The sequence below is a fragment of the Trematomus bernacchii genome, unplaced genomic scaffold, assembly GCF_902827165.1.
Source record: "Trematomus bernacchii unplaced genomic scaffold, fTreBer1.1, whole genome shotgun sequence".
Lineage (NCBI taxonomy): Eukaryota > Metazoa > Chordata > Actinopteri > Perciformes > Nototheniidae > Trematomus > Trematomus bernacchii.
In genome coordinates this window covers 9,362,211-9,381,006 of record NW_022987739.1, presented here as the reverse complement: position 1 = coordinate 9,381,006, position 18,796 = coordinate 9,362,211, and the positions used below count along the sequence as shown (strand labels likewise).

Here is an 18,796-nt window from a genome sequence, read left to right as displayed (position 1 = left end):
GGAGTTGTTCAGGACGGTCGTGTCCATCATCCTCCTCTCAGCCTGCAGACTGTGCAGTTCCAGCCCGACCACAGAGTTGGACTTCCTTATTATTGGCATCGCCAGCCTTCATGCCACACAAAAATCCAAGAACAGTGCTCTGACCACGGCTGACTTTCAACAGCCTGTCGGGCATACTGAAGGATTTCAGTTTCCTCATAGAGAGGGTTGTGATATTTGCCATGCTTCTTTTTCTGTCAGCCATTAACCTTTTGAGTTTTGTTGGAAACATTAAGCTTTTATCAACAACTCAAGATAAACTACTTCTATTAAAGTGTAATTAGTATTGCAGAGAAGTCGGTGATGAAACTGTGTTGATTGTATCCATGTGGATACAGTCCAGTTTGTAATGTAGCTCCAGCAGCAGCACTTTGGAGACAAACAGTTGTGACTTTGAAATATCATAGTATTCAAAATCAGGGTCAAAACTATTAAATATCCAGCATGTACTGTAAATAGGACCTAATTACTTTCACAATTACATAATGGTGTGCCAGATTTATGTTGTGCTTATGTTGTACTGGCACAACAAGGTTAGATAATAAAACACAATGACTGATGTTGCCTATTAACATTGTTTTCTTTATGTAATTTGATTTTTCTTAGTTATTTGCCCTTGATCAGTGGCCTGAAACATGCACTTCAGGTGCAGTGAGGGATGAACAATTGTTCCCACTTCACAGATTTGCTTACCTAACACTTATTTTTGGAAGCGCATCTTCCCAAACTCATTCACAGGGGAAAAAAGGAGATAACATACTGTCAAATTCATTATTAAACTTGATTGAACAAAGAGCCATTTGCAGGGATCTAAAATAATTCCCTTTGCCAAGCCACTTAGTGAGGGCGCCATCAAAAAATTAACTTCAAATACAACTTGGAACAAAACAAGAACAGTGGGATGCTGAGTGAGTTTATCTCCACGATTGAAACCAGTGGTGTTCCTTTGGACCATGAAATTGTCATTTGTTCTGCAAGCGTTACATCAAATGAGAGTTCAGGGTCATGCCAGGACTGTTCGTTGGTGCTAAGCTTATTTTAAATTGTTATCTGAGGGAATCTCCATGGATAATTATATTTGGCTCAGATAGACAGGTAGGCGAACACGTGCTAATCCAGGCCTGTGTGTTCATGAAACACAACATGAAACAATGGCATCCATCCACAGAGCTGGATGGAAAAGTTACAACAACACTGAGCGGATTCACCATGCAGTATGAATCCTCACATGTACTGTAAGTGCAGGTGCATATGAGCATGTGTGAATATTTCAGGATGTTTTCAATTCAGTGGCTGTTGTGTCCCTACCAGTGAAAGCTTTTCAGTGTGAGTGCTTTCCAGCGTGTTTCTGTGCACATGAACAGTATTAAGAAGAAATAATGTAACCATAGTGAGAGATTACATTCTGTGACTTGCTTAAAACCATTAGAGAGAGAGAAAAGACGACCAGGCAGAGGGGATTACTCCGAGCTTGAATGTGGAAGCGGCAGAACATAGTGAGGGAGGGGGGGACGGCACAAGGGCGACATTGACAGTGTAGCACTGACAACAGCACTGGCAGCAGATCAGGTTAAAGAGTCTGGCAGAAAGCCAACTGATTGTTCTAGAAAGAGGAAAGCACGGGGACAGAAGGTAGAGAGAGGGATATAGGAAGATTAAGACAGAATGGGAGTGATACAACTACACAGACAGTCCAGATTCCATCTTACAAAAAACAACAAAAACCAAAGGCCTTAGCCACCAACAGCTTCCTTTAATATACACTGCAGTTAGAACTAGAGGAGTGGGAGATTGGTGGTGTTTGAGGTGAAAAAGCCACAAAGAGAAGAAGAAGAAGCAGAAGAAGCCATTAGCATTATGAAAAGCATCAGACCCAGAGGCCTGCGGAACAGCCACTTTAATGACACTACTGTTTGCTCCGCGTGGGGGTGGGGGTGCCGGCGTGGTAATGAAAAGAAGGGTGTTGTGATGACACAGGCTGCGGGAAGTATATATAGCAACGCTGTATAAGCCAAACCAAAAGAATAACAGAAAAAATAAGGAAAGCAAATAAAAAAACAAATAAAGGACATACAATGAAGCTGTACACCCAGCAGGCATTCCAGCCAGCCAATTGTTAAAACTCAAGATGGAGGAGAGGAACTCAGCTGGGGTTAGTACGAGGCAGCGGACCTCTTTGCTGATTCGGTGTACAGCATGGTGACATATACTGACCTGGGCTTGAGACAGCACTAGTGGTCGTGGGTTCAATAATTGCTACAGGGGAGGAGAGGGGGGAAGGGGGAGGGGGAGGGAAAGAGGACATTCATGTATTATTAACAGAATGGAGACGTAAAAATAAAAATAAAGATGCATGCAAGGACAAGGGACAGGGAATGGAGACAAATCCTCTCCATGCATTAAGGACCTGTGTCTATATGGCAAGATGCACTCCACATGCTCATAAACAACATCTTTTATCACACCAATCGCCTCGGATGTGTACGGGTTACTGCCCAGGAAAAAGGAAAGGAGGGAAACCTGGGGAGCTCGGGCAGCTTCTGGGCTCTGAAGGGTTTTATGATTGGGTGAAACACTTTTGTCACACTAATGGTATGCTAAACAACTGGCTCATTCTCCATGTCCTTCTTTAAGGTTGTATGAACCGGCCGAGAACTAAAGGAATAAGAAAGGGTATTTTTCTCTATTTGAAAGGGAGGTAATTCAAGAAAATAGTTAACATTTCTAGTTAACACTTATCTCTACAAGATCTCTAATCCTGCTTGGATAGCGAAATGTATCATCATTCACTCGTATTGTTCAACGGCTTCTTTTTACATTCTTCACTGTTGTGAATTGACATTTTCTAAATACGTAGATTGTTTCTTTTGTAATATAACATTTTCGTCAAATTGAAAGTTTGATGTAGTCTATTATTATTACATCCATACATATGCATTGTTTAGAGGTTTTAATATTAAATTGCATGACAACACTAATCAAATGAATGCAAAAAAATGCAGTTGCTTTTGATTGTAGCTTGGCTATCTAAAAATGGCAGGGTTTCTTGAATTATGTCCACTGCTGTGCTTGTGACGATTCTCTCTGTCCTATCAGTGGACTGCAGTGTTGAAGCTCCACTTTTTGGTATGAGCTTTGAACATCAACAGTGGTGGTTATCAAATAAAGTACCAGATATTATCAACATATTTTGCTACAGTAAATGAAACCCAAAGAAGAAGGGTTCCAAGCAGAGTGGAGTTTAGCTGTGCCACACCCTTCAGTTAAAGAGCGCCATCAGTCTGTCTAAGATCGCTTTGTGGACGTAACTACAAGAGTCCCAATCTGATTACCTTATGAACTCTTATAGGCTGAGCTACTGGTGGCATTTAGGAAATGGAATAATATGACTTCCAGAAATGTTTACTCCAGTGTGTCAAACTATAATTAAAGCTTAGTGTGTCCACGGAAGGATGGCAGGAAAACACCTTCCTTACTTTAGAAGTGCAAGAGTAAAATGTCACACCAAGTAGATCCTATGCTTATTCATATGTATGGTAAACATGTTTCCCAATGGACTGATAATAGATGCAAGGTTGTGAATAAAAAAAACGAGGTATGTATGACTGTTTTAACACATAGCCAACAAATTACCACCACACATTTAGGTCTTCATGGGGTTACTGATACGAGGTACTTAAAAATGACTTGGCCAATTCCTTTGATTTCTGACTTTCCAAAGTTTAAAGCTCAACCTATTCCCTGATGTGCAGCATCAATTATTCACTGCTGTTTTGGTATAACGAGATCACTGTAATGTAAACATTACAGCCTATTTGATCTGAAGCTTGAAACAAATAAGTAAATAGCATAGCTTTCTGTTTGGTAAACAAGCTCTAAATTCAAGATAAGCTGTGACGAGCTTTGTGCAGTGACTCATTCGGGAGCAGATTCTGGGATGTCTGGCAAAGCAAAGCTGTACTTTACCATCAGAGCTCAACTCAAAGTGATTCAGTGGTTGGACTCATAGGGATTTTATTAGCTTTGAGTATGTGGCACACCAACAGTGCGACTTACACTTGCAGCTGAAAAACTATTTTCTACTCTTCAAAAATGTGAAAACCACCTTTTCCAGAAGGCTTCATGGTGGAGGAGGAGCTTATCCATCAACAAGGGAAACCATAGCACCCATGATAACACCTCACAAAGAGAAGAATAACACTCTATAGTGTTGCAGTTAGCTGCTGTATATAGGCCATGCAATACAGCAGAAGCCTACTTAGAACCTCCATTTTAATCCATTTACATGGAAAGGGGAATTGGCCATTTCAATTGTGGGGCAAAAGGGTGCGCTGTCGTCCTCACCGTGCTCTCAATCTGTTGTAAGTTTTTTTTAGAAGCAATCTAACAACTGGATAATAACTATGTTGACTTTTAAAATGCTATTGATATGCCAACAATAATAAAAACATTTGCTTTCATTTGATTTCATCATTCTTTTTGATGGGGAAACTGTGTAGGAATCAGTATTCACACTTGAAATGATATGCCTTTTCCCTCAGTATATCGGTGGGGAAATGGTCAAATGTATCTTCTCTTCCACAAATGTTTCCACTTTAAGTACTCCTGTGGGAGCCCATATGTGAAGCTAGTTTCGTTTGAGTTTTTTTTTCACACAGGCAGGCGGGTGCTATCTGATTAATACTTGAGCATGGACTCACCAGTGAATCATTTCATGAGCTCTCAGAGACTCGTCCGTTACTGTGGAACATCTTTTGACATGCAATCTCTCCCTCATAGCTCCACCACACTGACTAAGGCTCTTTCTCTAATTCAGCAGAGCAACGCATCATTTCACGCAGTGTATATGGCAGTCGACCTTGCACTGCCTGCTCACTTGCAAGATAAAACACATTAGTTTTCACAGCTATTTCATTTCATGGATTGCTATTCTCTTTGTTCTCTTTAGACGGGATAATGCAAGAGATTTAAAGAACATGATTTGTAGGAATCAATGTTCATGTGGGGCCCCGCTCGGTTATCTTATCAAAAGCATAATGAGGAGTTAATGCTAAAGCTGCAATGTGACGACTCAAACAGCTACAGTACAGTATATAAGCGGTTCGTCCTTAAGATGAGATGGGTTCAAGTATAGTTTTCAGTAGAAAGACAAGATAGCAATTTAATAAGACCAGATCAAGACAAAAACCCAAAAGAAGTATTCAGCAAAGTGGCTGAATGTGTTGCACATTTCCAGTATGTATGCCAAAAACAAACGCCTGAGTAATTACATGCTGAGTCAATAATATTGATCCTAATACTATCAAACCTCCTCCGACCAATGGCTACATTTTGTGCTAAAGTGAAGTAGAAGTCTTAGTTATTACCTAAATAAGAAGGAAGAGGATGATCCAAAGAAATTCAAATTCATCTTCACTGCTCCATTTGAGTGCATTATCGAGTTATTCTTCATGCAGGGACACATTCCTTGTGTAAAGTCTTTAGCTATACTATTTCACATTTTCCTCACAGAGCCCTCAGTGATGATGGAACAGTCCGTGTTAAAGACTGTGTTAATTAGTGAGCCAGAAAATTACTTATTCATCCTATGTCCTTTTTAATGCTGTCCAGAGAGTGTATCATCCTGTGAGCATCAACTGGGCTCAGTCATCCAAGGATGAGCATTCCTAGCAGTGCATCTGGCCTCCAACATGAGTCTGCGAGGTCGGCTGGGTATAAAGTCCATTGCCCGCTGGGCTGCAGGATGAACACTCTGTTTCAGCACCAAACATTTCCTCATCGCAGTGAAACGGGAAAATGTTAATGGCTTTTCTGATTGCCAAAATATGGAAATTCAGGCATTCAAATTATAGGTAAATGGCACAACACTGTAAGGGTGCTCTTGAGGGAAATAAAGGACACTGCAACACCAGCGTGTTCAATTTTTTAGCACATTTTGATATGTGACTATTTGAAAATTAAACCACCTAAAAACTATGTCAAAATAATCCATTGTGTTCATTTTAAAACACTGAAATGCAATCAGAGAAAATGATGAATACTGCCAGGATCCAGCTGGTTTTATGAGCAATTTAGGCAAATGAGAAGAGGAGGTAGGTACTTTACAAAAGATAAAAACAACTTGCATAAACATGCCTTCCAATCCCCACATGGCTCCAGTATTATTTCCCTGCATTACAGGCTGCAATCACACACCAACATTTCAGGTATCACCTTTTGCTCCCATTTTCCTGCATCTCTGCTCCATGACTCAGATACAATCACACGGTTCGAGAACAAACAACATCATCAACAACAATGGCAGATGAGGAGAAATGACACGTACACATGGGGTGATTGATAAGCGTGACAAACGAACATGACGTTCATTAACCAACTAGCCAGCATTGTCTCTCTTGCCTGAGGGAGGCTGTGCAGTGTCAGAGAGAGAGAGAGTAACTATTTTTCTCCCCCATCAGTCTCTTCCGATTACCGGTTGGGGAGGGGAGGAGGGGAGAGGAGAAAGGAGGAAATGAAGGCAGAGGTATAGGCGGAGAAAATCTCCTCCAGGACTAAGCCGAGGTGGGCTGGGGGATAAGAGCTTGACCAATTAAGCTGGAGGAAAATTGGAGTGAACGACGGCCTCAGTCTTTTCATCGAAGTTCACTTCCATCTAGCACATCAAATGGGAAGTTGAAATAAGGATTGCCAGTTTGCTCTGCTAAAATCATAAAGTGTGTGTGAGTGCCGTCTCTAGATAGTGTGCATGTGCAAGGAGAGACTGTCAGAAACACAACCGGACGATGCTTAGGTATATAACATGTTTTTTTCCCTGTATTCTCTTGAACAGACAGGGGCTCCAGAAACTTCTTATTAAAAAAAAACTTTTTATACAGTTTTATACAGTATTTATTTGTATTCTAAAGGAACACGGAGGCATGACTTATGGATGACTTCGTATTAACCCCAGTTTGTGCATCATGCATTACCGTTACATTGAAGTCCAAGGGCTATACAAACATTTAATATATGACTTTGTATGAAAGTATAAATAATTGGAAATAGTGTAACCATACAGTGGTATTATATACCAATTGAAAGGATAATACAAATACTGTCAGTTTTGTACAAATTGAGCACAGAGATATGCCATCTCTACAGTATGTACCATGTTTGTATGGAATTGAAAAGCAATGCTCATAATGGTTTAAAGAGTCTCATTCCTGCCATACCTTCAGAACAGCGGTAAATGATGCTCAACAACCTTGAATTTAACGGTGATATATATGAAAGACACAGTCTGGGCCCAGCTCAGTAGTATGTCTGTTTATTTGTAGAAGAAAATAACTAAGTATTTTAAAACATCAATCATAAACTAAAGATTATGTTGACTTTGTATGCGTGTAACACAGGCTATTCTCATTAATGACTAGATTATAAAACATTATCGCCGTCACAGTGTGCTGAATCAAAGCTTTTTACCGCTCCCATCTGTAACCGGTTGGGCTGTTAAAACAGAAGGTTTCTAATCTTCTGCTGCTTTAACCTTAACTTTCCCCATGATCCAAACTCAAAAAGAGCATGTGTTTGAGGAAAACTTGAATAAAAAGCACACGCTATATAGTACACTAATTCCTAAACAAACAATTGCAAAGCAAGCACTTTATGATACATACACTTCTGGACATGTGAGCAAAACTGGTTCATAATCAAATACATGCTGACTGTAACATCTGCCCACAAAACTAACTCATTTGGGCAAGCTGTGGCTTCTTCATGGCAATAACTTTAATGTGCAATGTCGAATAACTCAATAAGTAAATTAACAAACACATCAGCATATCATACTGCAGCTGGTTTATCCCACTTTTGTTTAACTTTACTGCTTTGGTTTTGTACAACTGCTAATACAGACCGACAAAAAACGATTAAGCTATGATTTTCTCCGAAATCTGAAACCTCATTAATTGAGATTACTTTTCTGTTGTTACAGTTAGGCTATTGAGAGAAAAAAACCTGCGTCTTGTTATTGAATCTAACTTACTGAAAATAAATCACAGCAGGAATCAGACCTGTGAAATCTCTGGTTCAGTTGTGATGAATTAAATACAATATTTAATCTGCAAAAATATATAGAGGCAGAACATCTTCCCAAGTGATTTCTGATTATTTGTATGCAATCATTCAAGCTTATTTTCCTGCTCATTCCATCTTTGTTACTAAACAGCTGTTCAGAAGTGCTCTTTTCTGCTTTATTATTTGTTCATTCAATGATTATATTGTGTATTGTGTTATTCAAAAAGAAATCAGAAATGAAAACCTTTTTGCAAACACAAACACAGAGTACTTCTTCAACAAGTAGTGACAAAGAGGATGTATGCTTTTGTTCTGCTCCGAAGAATTCAGTTTGTGTTTTACCACCACTTTAAATACACAGCTTAAAGTGGTACTTAGCTGAAAGAGATCACAAACCCTGACTAATGGATAAGCAGCACAGAAACCCACTTGGTTTCAACACAACTGGCAGAATCCAAACCAGCACATCCGCACACAGTGACATTATAGCCGTCAAGAATGCAGAAATAAGCCAGAACCTACCATGTCAACCTATGCACAAAGCCAGGATGCAAATTGTGTTTCCCTTGAAACAGAAACATGCTGTCTTCCAGTGGCTGCTTTGGACGGAAGGCAGTGGAGTTTTCTCTCCCTGAGAGAGGCCTTTCCAGGGTAACAGTTAATCTCATCAGAGATAATGGCAAGCCTTTTCCCAGACTGATTTAAAGTGGCTATGTCAGGTTAGAAAAAACATGATTTACACTGCTGAAGGATAAGCACATTTAAACTTCAGAATCTTGAAAATAACCCTAGTGCTTTGTATTTCGGTTGATATTTAATCTTTTTACCTAGTGGATGTATTTTAAGAAGGCTATTTGAATTGGGTTGACCTCACTAGACCAATTCATGCACAGTAATCAAACCTTGTTATATAATAAAAACATCCAAATAAACTATTACGCATACATAAATACTCAATTACTTCACCACAAACCACCCACATTGTGTTCGCACTCAACATTCACCTCGATGTATGATGCTCTATCAAATATGCATGCCCTTTTCCCCTTTCCCATCTCGCTCATCAATAGCTATCGACTGGTTCTAAAATAGCAATCCAAAGTCACCGGTGGTGAAATCTAACCTCTGGGTTTTGTTATTTGCGTCAATGTACCGGTGAGAGCACTGTGGCGATTGCATGCCATTTCTCATTAAGAGCGACAGCAGAATTGGCTTGTCTTCTATAAGTGGAGATCATGAGAGAGAACGGAAGAGACTAGTGATGCTGTGTGTGTGCAAGAAAGAGGATGATAGAGAGGAAGAATGAGAGACAAGGGGGGGGAGGACAAAGAGTAAGAGAGTGAGCTAAGAGAATCAGAGAGACGATGCCACAATAGAGACAGACAAAGAGATAAAGAGAGGGAATGAAGGAGAGAGAAGTTGGGGGTGGCAGCACAGGAAGCTGCCTCCTCTGACTATTCTGAGGGCTGCTTTGCCGCTTCTGCCTTTGAGGCCCTGCTAGTGTCACATTAAGATCATCCATTTGAGGATCTCAGACAAGCCTTTGATGTTCTTTGTGCATACACAAACAGGAGAGTGGAGTTCTCCTTTGACAATTGCCAACTCTACAGAAATATATTTTTCATATTCTGAATCGCTGGCCTGCTAGGGACAACGTTATCATCAGAGGGTGCAGCGCAAACTGGTGAATCATTTAATTCACCTGTTCATATTTCATACTGACTACATTTAATGGAATTGTTCAACCATACTAACCCTCAAACGTTAAGGAAGAACATATGCTCACCCTCCACTTTTGCAGGTTGGCAGATAAAGCAGGTGGACAAAATAGCTGAAATGCCAAACAGTGTGGTCCTAGAAATACTTGAGTGCAAGTACAAGTTTGCGGATGTGTGTAGATGGATTTTGTAACATTCTTCGAGAACTAAGTTAAAAGCCACTTCCCATAGAGATTTAAAGATGAGCACACGCTCAGGGGAGCTGCTGTGGACTATAGACCTTAGAATGTGTTCAAAATGAGTGAAGAGGATTTCCCTCTTTTGAAATAGAGGAAAATGTAACCCTGTTTGTGCACCAGGAATCCAAACAGCTTTGTAGTCTTCTCTGTTGATTGACCTGTTGACAGACCCTAGCTTTTAAGCACGACAATGGGAATAAGGCTTGGGGAATTTCAAAGGTGCTTTTATCTTTTTAGATTTTTGATCATCTCTGAAATAATGGGCCTATTAAGGAAATCAAGAACTTCATTCAGACATTAAAATCACCAGTTAGTCTTTTAATAGACTAATAGCCTTGTTTTCATTCAAATCTAGAGTGTATTACTTTTCAGAGGCTTTTCAAACTCAAAGCTATCTAAGACGATTGAAAGGAGGTTTCAATACACCACATCACCTGTCCCAGTGCTCAATCAGGATCTCGTCATACAATGGCATCTGCCTTTACTGTATGTGTTGGCTTTCCTATAAGGGTTATCTGAATAATTGATCCGATAATTACTACTTTGTTAATATCCTTTGCTATTCTTTGCTAGAGCTTTGTCACAGATGATTTGATACAATTTCTTTGTTTATCTCCGCTTTTTTTTCCACAATGACCAATTCCCATTGCCCTGTAGTTGTAATGCCTCCTCTAATGTTGGCCTGGGTGGAGAGTTGACAGCCACATGACTCAATACATATCAAGCCCACAAGCCCTCACCCGAAGGGTAAAATGTTGTAGTAGTTGCTGCTGCCTGAAGAATGAAGCTGGGTTCATGCCATGATAAGCTGCTGTTTTTTGTCTGCACCTGTTTTGGGAAAGCTTTTGTCTATGCTTCAGGTCGCTTAGCAAATCATCTACTTTTCAGTAACTGAATTTATAAAGAATCCTTCTATAATCGTGTTAAATATCCGCAGTCTATTGCTGATGCACCACCAGTTTGGCCTCTGATTATTTGGCCTCTTCGGTTATTAGTCAGAGCCTCATGGCGTCTTGAAAACTGTGAAAGGCCTGACTCTCAGACCTCTTAAAAGTCTGAGTCATACCGCTACTTGGCATTCAACTTAGCACGGCTGACCCGTGTATCTTCCTTTGTAATTGTGATGCTGTTACCTCAAAGCTACATTTGCTTTTTATAGGTGGTGTTTTTGTCCAGTACACATGCAGATGTAGACTTTAAAGCAGACACACAACAACACCCACACACACAGACTTTGCAGCAATAATAGGCAATCAACATTCACAAAGCTGATGACAAATAAACCATTTCCACTGGTGACATGTGAGCCCCCAGTTGCAGCACTGGGTTTAATGTTAGCTTTTCTTCCTATATAAAGAATGCTGTGGCAAAATGAAAACACTCCTGAGCACACAAACCCCCGCTGACATCCACACAACCTGTCAGCCCTCTCACTCTCCACCACACCAGTTAGCTACAAGCAGATAGAATGACAACTTACGAATGAGAGGCACACTGGCATTAGCCGTCCCTAGCTTGTTGGTGGCGACACATGTGTAGTTCCCGTAACGATCCTCTGTCATGTTGGTCACTGTGAGGATTGATCTGGAGCTGAGATTCTTGATGTCGATGCCTTGACCCTTGTTAATCCTGAAAACAGAACACAATCGCAAGAAATTAAGTCACACACAATGAGTCAGTTGGGGGTGCGCCTTGTGTCAAGGACGGTACAAATGTTTGTCGTCCTTTAGTGGATCTTCAGATTGCGCAGTACTTCATCATCCTCTTCAACAGATCTATTTATCCCTTGGACTGTCACGTCTGCCTTAGAGAGACGCTTTGAAGGACTGAGAGGGGAGAGAAATGACCCAGAGTTGAACCAGCTGGGTGCCACTTGACATGTTGTTCATTGTTGTGTTGCAGGTGCAGAAGGAGTGCAATAAATCCTATTCCAGTTGTGCTTGGCATTAGGATGGAAGCCCTGAGAGGCAGGATGGGAAAACAAATGTAGGGGCAATGATTGATGTCTAATCGGTTTGATATTGAATTACTTAAGCTTAAACTAAATTAACCATCTGAGACTCAATGTAATATCACGACTCAAATGATATAATGATCTTAACTTTAGATTAAAAAATGAATGACAGCCTCTCAAAGACAGTAATGTTGGCCGGCATTCCCGCAGGTCTCAAAGGCTAAAATCTCATACATAAGAGTTATCGCCCAAATATTTTTTTCTCCACTCTGCATCTCATTGTCTTCTATTCATCTGTGCCTTAACATTGACAAATGTTCAATTTTTTTGTTTGGTCATCATGTAGATCTTTAGCAGCTTGTAGAAATGTGAATGCCCGCTATAAAAGTAATCCACATCCTGATAGTGAGTTTATCAAAGATGAACGGGTTTGATTTCATTGGTGTGGTTGGTTTTACTGCTACAGTATCACCTTTGAAATGATAAATCATAAAAACCTCCAGAGTAAAATATGTTCTCTGTTGGCCTTGCTGTGGCCCCCTGTGATCTTTAGCTTGGCTGGAGTTGCTCTGAGAGGACTGTGATTGGAAACACTGTGTGTGACCTTATGTCCAGTAAATATCTGCAAATCTGTTGTTTCCCCTCCCACGGTGATCTCCTCCAATGTAAGCTGAACGTTCACTGATAATCTTAGCGGGGGTCTCGCCTTTCCACTATTTTAACATCAAACTAGTCAATGCTCCCCTTTGTCAAAGTGAACGAAACACCCCCTACCCGCGCACAATAACACACTCAACCACTTCTATTCAAGAGTGATTTCCGTCACACATCAAGAGAAAGACTTGGTTGTCAAAACTGTCACTCTATTTCCGACAGAGATAGGCTAGCAGCAGCAATATACTGATAGTATGGCTTCATCCAGACAGCCTAAATACTGTATGAAATGGCCTTTCCCATGCACAGTAAATGGGAAACATAGTATTGAAAGTCAGTGGTAATGTCGTACAGACGCCACAAATGTTCTGCGCTGAAGTCCTTCTACTAAAGTCCTTTCTGTGCTGTGGAGTAAATGAAGAAATCACCATTTAGCCATATAAGAAGTCACAAAAAGAACGAGTCCTTGAATTAAGTAAAGACTAGAATCATGCCAACTTGCCTCCTTAGCAATTTGAATAAATTGAATCCAACCCATAATTACAATTAGCACAGTGTGAGCTGATGATTGAAATTGTGCTCACCAGGAGTGGGTAAATGATGGGTAATGGGGGTAATTTGGTTTTCAAATTCAAGAACTGACGTTGATTCTAGGCTGATTGATGTATATGCTGCAAATGATTTAAGCCGCTTGCCAGCAAACGTTTTATTAAGATGCAAGGTGAGGACAAAGCACAAATGACTCTTGCAGGGACATTTGTGTTGGCTCTCCCTGGAGGATGGACAAATGGCACATCAAACAAATGCATTGTCTCTGGGAAAAAACAAACAAATTCAAACCCAAACTTTCTAATCGCACTACTACGCTTACTTTTCGACAAAGAAGTATGACCTCATACAGTCTAAAATCCGCAGATTTTTATTCAAATGGTTTATCATAACACACCTTGAGAACCTCAGTAATAACATTTTAATTTTGTATTTGTTTATTTTACATTTACTTCCGAAAGAGGCTTTGTGGTTTTTATTGAATTACTGTAGGAATAGTTCACAAGAAGTACAATTAACATTTTAGGCTTTTCAAGGATTTATTAACTGTAAGTATTAGATCATGTGTGGCACACTTACTAAACCCATTTCATACTTGAGCTAAAATTACCTTAAACACTTCATATCACATAATTAACCAATTGTAGAGTATCCATAGTCATACAGGTGGAATAGCCCCAAATGTCTAGTGACAACCTCTTGCCAATGTAGTTCACTTTTAAATGCAAATAAATGCTGACTTTATGACTTATATTTCACAATAGTTATAACCATCTGTTAATAATGTTTTCTGTACTTTTTTCAGAAAATAATTTATACGCCCGGCTCACTTCAGAAACTCTTCAGCCATGATGAGCTACAGTATGATGTCATGCAACAGTAAAATGACGCAGCCACATCTAGTGGACATTTGGGGATGTCAACAACACACTTTATTTAGACAGTTAATACAATCAAACTGGGCTCACCTTTTTTCACCCTTGTACCACTCGAATGTTGGAGGGGGGATAGCAGCTGCCTCGCACCTCAGCAGAGCCGTGCGTCCCAGACCAACTCCATGGCTTTTCATCTCATGGATAGTAGGAGCAACTTGAGGAGACCAACAGAAAAGTTTCTGGGTCAAACATACAGTTCCAGTCAAAACAGTTATGTGTGGTATCACCAGCATGAATGCAATCTAAAGGGAAAGGTATTGGTCCTAATAAAACAGGAAGCCCTGATGATGGAGGGTTGTTGAACTTGAGAAGGACAACCTTCAAATTCTTGATCGCTGCACACACATTATAAAGTGTAAATTCAACACTCGGAGTCTACAGAGGCGGAGTTGGGGAGGGAAGAGGGCATCCGTCCCCAATGTTAGAAAAAGAAATGAATTGCACTGCATGGTGATAAATGGCTTAATGGAAGTTCAAAGACTCAATGGCACAGGCAGGTTCTGTGAATACAAAATGAGTCTCCTTTCATGTGCTGAAATGTGTTGTAAATCTCTTTGCCAGTGTCATGAAGGCAGCTTTGCTTATAGACGTTTTTCTAACGCATACCCGTTCTTTTGTACTTCAAATATTTACTCTGCTTATAGTAAGACAGCCTTTAAAAAAATCATATTAATTCATTGAGGTTATATAGACTTACAACAATGGCATTCTGCTGCATGAGCTTGAACAAAAAACAAAAAAAAGCACTTTTTCCATTCCTTTCCCGTCACATAATAGGAATACAAATGTTAAACTTGTTATAATTATAACAATTGGCCATTGTTGGTATGATTCAAACAAACACAAAATGACCCTCTTTGAAAGATGGAGGAAAGCTGTGCTTGCAGTCAGTAGCACTGTTCCTCACTGAACTGACTGAATGCATACAGGGGTCCATGCCCGCTGGAAACGTTATGACTGGCTTCCTGCTTCTCCATTAATCAAAAGGAGAACCAATCATAATGATGCACATGCTTCAATCTGACATTGTTTATTGTGTAAACTTGGCTTGACTCTCACCAGCCTGACAAATAATAAAACTGCTCTAAACAATCAGATGCACAGTCATTTGACATACAATACCGGCTAAATTACTTTGTGTCATTCACACAGACTCTGATTAAAAGCCAATGATACAGGAAAAAACTGGAACTTCCAGGGTCAGTTCTGCAGCTAGCTGTAAATTGCCCAGCCATGTCTGAGAGTGAGATGTGGACTATTTAAATTCCTGACAATGAGCCTTTTTAAGAGTAACCTGTCAGCCTGAGATCTCTGCCTTTGTCCAGTGTGGGAGCATGGCCCCTGCCTGCAAACATTCCAATTGCATATGAAAATATTCTGGACAACCTCAATATGGGCAGCATATTGGGACACACCTTTAAGTACTAACTGGCATCACACTCCCAAAACGGCATACAGTGAGAAATTAATATAATCAACATGTCTATTCCTACTTAATAAAAAAAGTATTGTGCAATTCAGTTACATGTAAGTAGCCACATGCTTATATATGGCCTATATGTTTGTTGTTGTGAGATAGACATAGTGCCAACCGGAGAAAATCTGCATTGATAGATGAGGTGGGATCCAACAGATCTGTGCGAGGTGAAACAGACACATGTGAGCATTTGTACATGTGGCGTATGATCATGTCTGAAAGGCGCACTGAGGCGACATTGCGCTCTGTGATGATGGATGACCTTCCGCCAACCTTCTCCTGTATCCTAATGAGCACATTCGTATGACTAGTGTATGTTGATTTTCTGTCCTTGCTTATGTGTAGTAAGTATACAGTTATTTCCTTTCTTCTGCGACTGGGCTGAATAATCAGAAGGCATTCAGACAGTGATTCAGGGGATGAGCTATGCTAGAGCTTTTACTGTTCATATATCATTGTATGAAATGTTGGATGGCGCCATGCTGGGGGGCATTAGTAGACCTTGACGGGATGTCTGAGCTGGCTGTGTGTGCGTGTGCGTGTGCGTGTGCGTGTGCGTGTGTGTGTGTGTGCGTGCGTGCGTGCGTGCGTGCGTGCGTGCGTGCGTGTGTGTGTGTGTGCCCCTGTTACTTCAAACTACCCAATCTCAAAGCATCAACTATTTTCCGGCTAAATCTCGCACATGTTACAGATTGCTATAAAGACAACCAACTTAAAAATGACTAGTCCCATCAGCATCTTTGCAGAAGAGCAACAACAAGCTAGAGCAAAATGGTGCATGTGACAAACTCACAATGTTTGCATTAAAAGAGCACTAAAGAAGAGCTGTACAATATTTAAAGGAAAGTAAAGGAACAAGGGTAGACAATTGTAACTGTACTCCACAGCACAGAAATATAAGCCAATAACAAGTATGACAAAATCAATGCAGTATGCCGACAGACAGGCTTAAAGAATCCCTGTAATCCTCCATTGGTGTCATTGTGCGGGGCCATTGATTATGTTGAATCTCTGAAAGCACCAGGGTGACCTGGCTGTCGGCCGAACAGTAGCTAGGACAGCGGACATGTTGGCCAGGCAGGTGTGTCAATACTTGAAAACTCACTCAGGGAGCCAGTGTCTTTTATGTTAAAATTGAGGACTGAATACAACACTGGGAAACTGTCCAAATGTGTTCCTTTGATATATTTGAATAGTTGTATTTCTTTTTTCGAACTTGGAGCATTTTTATGTTTTCCCTTTATTTATTACCAATTGGATCAGCTATTTGCCAAAAAAAACATGGATTACCGTCCTTCATTAAAAGTTGGCTAAAATCCTGGCAAGCATCAAACGTTTAAACAACAAAGTAATTAAGAAATAATTTGTTATAAATATCTTAAAATAGCACAAACAGTATAAACAGTATATGCCATATTTCTTAGTGGTGTGAATAAGGAGAAGTAACTTTGAATATAAACCCTGGTTTCTTGACCAAAATAGACCAATGTCGGTACTGGTTTACAGTTCATGTATAATCGTCTCGGCACATTTTATAAAAGTTGACAGGAAGAGAGCTTCTATGCTTCAAATGACTAAAATTGTTGTTTGGGCAAAAGTAATTGTTCGTCTCATAACTCAAGTATATAACTTTTGCAAGACAATGAAATTGAGAAAAGTACCTACTGTACCCATAATGTTGTAGGTGGTCCAAAAAGCTGTGCTTTTATATGCATATCAATAATATCAAGTCTTTCCAATTTAAATCCTGGCCGGGGTCTGTTAAGACAGATCACAGCCATAAAATCCGGTCCAATCCAATAATTTCAATTTCAAAATGCTGGCATGTCCTATATCATCATATATCGTACAATATACCATCAGAATTTGGAGGGGGTAATGCAAAGTAGTGCACTAGAAATCATGAGGGCCCAATAATCCAGGTAATTTAGTGTCTAAAGCATGCTGTGGTGGTGCTGTAAATCATGCCTGGAGTCATGGCAACTCCACCAGATGGGGTAAGGGGTTTGCTCCAGAAATAGCACAGGCATGTTGGAAAAATGGGTGCTGTAAGGCCCTGCCGGGTGACAAATGGCCGGTTGTGGGTCGATCACAAACAGACTTCTATTACATTTGTATAATGCTGGGCTTGACATCAGAACAAAGACGATGTCTCCAGTTGTACATCTCTATGACACGCATGAACACAAGCATGTTAATGTTGAATACAAGGGTTAACCTTCTCTCCATCTAATATTAATGGACAGGGTGTGTTCAGAGAGCATCGCACCTTAATGTACAGGGCCTCACCAGGTCGCCTGCATTAAGTAATCCTCCTGTGACTATTAATGATTAATTGCTGCGATTCAAGACTGAACATGATTTATTTAGCTAGAAACTATTGTTTGCCAAGAGAACCCAGAGAACGCAGGCTTTTTAATTAAAAGATCAATTAATAACCCTACCTCTTCAGCCAGATTTGAAAATGAGTTTTCATTGCAATTAAGAAATGGACTCATCAGTGCATGACTTATCAGCTTACACACAGAGACACTGTTCCCCACTGCCATCTGTGGGCTTCATTGTCCTGTTTTTTTTTGTCAGTAAGGAATGGTTTTGCTGCCAAGATTTATTAATTAATTAAGATTTCTATTCAGGAAAGCTAGGGAACATTGTGTTCCTTCTTTTTAAACAATGCAAGGCATATAAATAACCGGCTTAGTGTGCAGGACTGTGAGGTTTGACAGCACCAGGGATTCAATATATTGTCTGTCTCAAACTCTAAATGGTTCAAGGTACCCAAATCCCCACCTATCTTACTTAATTCACATATTAAATGATGGGGTTGCTGGTGGAGGACCCCACCACAACCAGGACACATTGAATTATTATTCCCACTACAGGAAGTTTTAGTCAGTCACCCCTACCTGAGTAAAAACACATAACATTTGTGACTGTGATGTTAAAAGTATGTTGTTTGTTATGACTAGTAACAAAGAAATTGCAGACCAAGCTAAAATATGAAGTTGCTGTTTTAAACAGTACTAGCAAGAACATTTATTCTGCAGAAGATCAAGATTATGCTCACTTATTCAGGCCCCGCATGCAGCAAGGAATCCAAATAGCAATCAAGACGAGAGCTTTGGAGAGATGTAGAGGGATGGATTTACATCCAAACAGCTCGAGGGTACTGGCTT

At 40.2% G+C, this 18,796-nt stretch overlaps 1 protein-coding gene across 2 annotated transcripts in view; it reads right to left on the bottom strand.

Moving 5' to 3' along the window:
• negr1 (neuronal growth regulator 1) overlaps positions 1–18,796 on the bottom strand; it is a 133,509-nt gene that overhangs the window by 29,165 nt on the left and 85,548 nt on the right. The window contains exons 5-7 of one of the 2 annotated variants that reach the window (XM_034147792.1): positions 14,177–14,297; positions 11,532–11,680; positions 2,254–2,295 (exon numbers count right to left, since the gene is read on the bottom strand). In XM_034147792.1, coding sequence (XP_034003683.1) covers positions 2,254–2,295; positions 11,532–11,680; positions 14,177–14,297 — 312 coding nt within the window. The remainder of the gene's footprint in view (positions 1–2,253; positions 2,296–11,531; positions 11,681–14,176; positions 14,298–18,796) is intronic. The other variant, XM_034147793.1, reaches the window with a different exon arrangement.